The sequence below is a fragment of the Citrus clementina genome, unplaced genomic scaffold (assembly GCF_000493195.1).
Source record: "Citrus clementina cultivar Clemenules unplaced genomic scaffold, Citrus_clementina_v1.0 scaffold_9, whole genome shotgun sequence".
NCBI classification, from domain to species: domain Eukaryota; kingdom Viridiplantae; phylum Streptophyta; class Magnoliopsida; order Sapindales; family Rutaceae; genus Citrus; species Citrus x clementina.
In genome coordinates, this window is record NW_006261964.1 from 11,804,627 (window position 1) to 11,807,140 (window position 2,514).

General features: G+C 35.7%; 1 protein-coding gene across 1 annotated transcript; it reads left to right on the forward strand.

The window, feature by feature from the left end:
• Nucleotides 1-722: 722 nt before the first annotated feature.
• LOC112100356 (lignin-forming anionic peroxidase-like) lies at nucleotides 723-2,002 on the forward strand. Its single transcript, XM_024189601.1, has 3 exons — nucleotides 723-1,145; nucleotides 1,305-1,467; nucleotides 1,614-2,002. Exons 1-3 carry the CDS (start codon nucleotides 744-746, stop codon nucleotides 2,000-2,002), a joined length of 954 nt encoding a protein of 317 aa, XP_024045369.1. The 5' UTR covers nucleotides 723-743.
• The last annotated feature ends 512 nt before the right edge of the window (nucleotides 2,003-2,514 follow it).

Sequence of the window (2,514 nt, forward strand, 5' to 3'; positions counted from 1 at the left end):
CTTTAATAAACGTTAAATAGTAACTTCTGTCCAAAAATAAGTTAAATAATGACAGAAAACTTCATGAAAAAATAAACTATTCACAGAGATTAAGATAAGATGGAGACAAAAATGGTTTAGTTGACCTCGAAATTGATGTTTACTTCCAATTTTTATTATTAGATGGGTGGACATACGCGCACTTATTATTGCGTACGTATCTCGGTTTGTTGATCTAATAACTTCCACTGGATTCCCAATCTCTTAGCATCAACATAGCTGACTGTTGACATATGTTTGGATAAAATTAACAATTAAGTAAATTGAGCGCGACGTCGGGTAAATTATACGGCGTGTAATAAGGTCAACATTGATATTTTTATTTAAGTTGGGAAATTACAACTAATTAATATTTAGCTATACCCCTGTCATTATTAATTTTTCCAAGTTGAATACTTAACGAGAAAACATATGAACAAAATATTGTTAAGGCACAAATTTATTTCCCATGCAAAAATTAATACATTGGAGCATAAGTTTGATTTGCTCTACACACGGCATGCAGCAATCATGTGTATATGCACGAAGCCGCCTTAATGGACCAAACCCAAAAAATTACTAATAAATTTCAGAGAGATGTAGCTAGCACTATATATATACCATGCAAAGTTTGAGCTTCTCCTTCATCTTTCAACACTCACTCGGATAATATCCCATTTCATTCGTCATAGTTACTTGTAATAAGCACTAAGCAGCCTAATAATATGGCTTCCCTTTCTCAAATAATATTTGTCTCCATATTGTTGTTGATCATCTCTACACAATGTGAAGCACAACTCTCACCAACATTCTATGATGCCACATGCCCTCGTGCCCTCAAAACAATCCGAACAGGCATTAGAAATGCTGTTTCAGGAGAGCGTAGGATGGCGGCGTCCCTCCTTCGCCTCCATTTTCACGATTGCTTCGTTCAAGGTTGTGACGCGTCCATTTTGTTGGACGATTCCTCCTCCATTGACAGCGAGAAAAATGCACTTCCAAATTTTAAATCAGTTAGAGGATTCGAAGTTATAGACAGCGTCAAGTCTCAACTGGAGAGTGTTTGCCCAGGAGTTGTTTCATGCGCTGATATCGTTGCTGTTGCAGCCCGTGATGCTTCTTTTGCTGTGAGTAATTCATCATTAATTTTCTATAAGAAAATTACTATAAGAGACATAGTGCTAATAGAAATAGTGATAAGCCGATGCAGTTCGGTATTATTAATCTTAATATATAATTCATCGTTACTTTCGGTTAATTAATTAATTTGAAAATTTTAATTACAGGTTGGTGGACCATCATGGACAGTTAAGCTTGGTAGAAGAGACTCAACAACTGCAAGCAGAAGCTTAGCTGAAAATCTCCCTAGCTTTACAGATGGATTGGACAAACTTATTTCCACCTTCGCTACGAAGGGCTTTAGCGCAAGAGACTTGGTCGCCCTTTCAGGTACCTCTCTCTCTCTGTATATATATCTTCATCTCGTTATGTGTATATAAAATAATATATCATAATATATATAAAATAACATTTCTTATTTAATTATTACTAAATAATCATATTGATATTAATTAATTGCTTCGTTTGAAATTCAGGAGCTCATACAATCGGCCAAGCGCAATGTGCACTTTTCCGTGATAGGATTTATAGCAATCAAAGCGATATTGACGCCGGATTTGCAAGCACTCGAAGACGTGAGTGTCCGGCTAGTGGTGGTGACAGCAACCTATCACCACTTGATTTGGTGACACCCGATTCTTTTGATAACAATTACTTTAAGAATCTCGTTCAGAAGAAAGGACTTCTTGCATCAGACCAAGTTCTCTTTAGTGGCGGATCCACTGACTCAATTGTTGATGAATATAGCAAAAATCGTTCAAAATTTAAGTCTGATTTTGCAGCTGCTATGATCAAGATGGCAGATATCAGTCCTCTAACTGGCACTGCCGGACAAATTCGAAGAGTTTGCAATCTTGTCAACTGATAATCAGTTGCCCAAGAATTTCTTTCAATTATTCTTAATTGTTTTATATTTCAACGGAGGAATTATCTATTCCTTCCTTCATGAAATTCTAATTAGCCAATTGTTTATTGTACTCTTTATTCAGTTAATAAAATCATGATAAATTTATTGTTGTATGTTTGCAAATTCTCTTAACAAAAGTACGAACGTTTTTTATAGGGTTATTTATCGTTAGCCCCCACATGTTTCGACAATTAGCACCGCACACCCACAAATTTCGACCATGTGCACCGCGCCCCCATTTCCGTCAAAAAATCAGTTAATTGTAACTAGTTAGACAGTTATTAACCTAAAAGACCATACTACCCCTAATTTGAATTGAATTGAGTTTTTTTCGGATAAAAAAGTAAGCCATTCCATTAAATACTCGAAATCGTATACAACACATCAGTTGGAAATTCATCCAACCAAATCATATATGTCATCTTTTGTAGAGCCAATTTCGCTAAAGCATGAGTTGCACCATTGTAAAT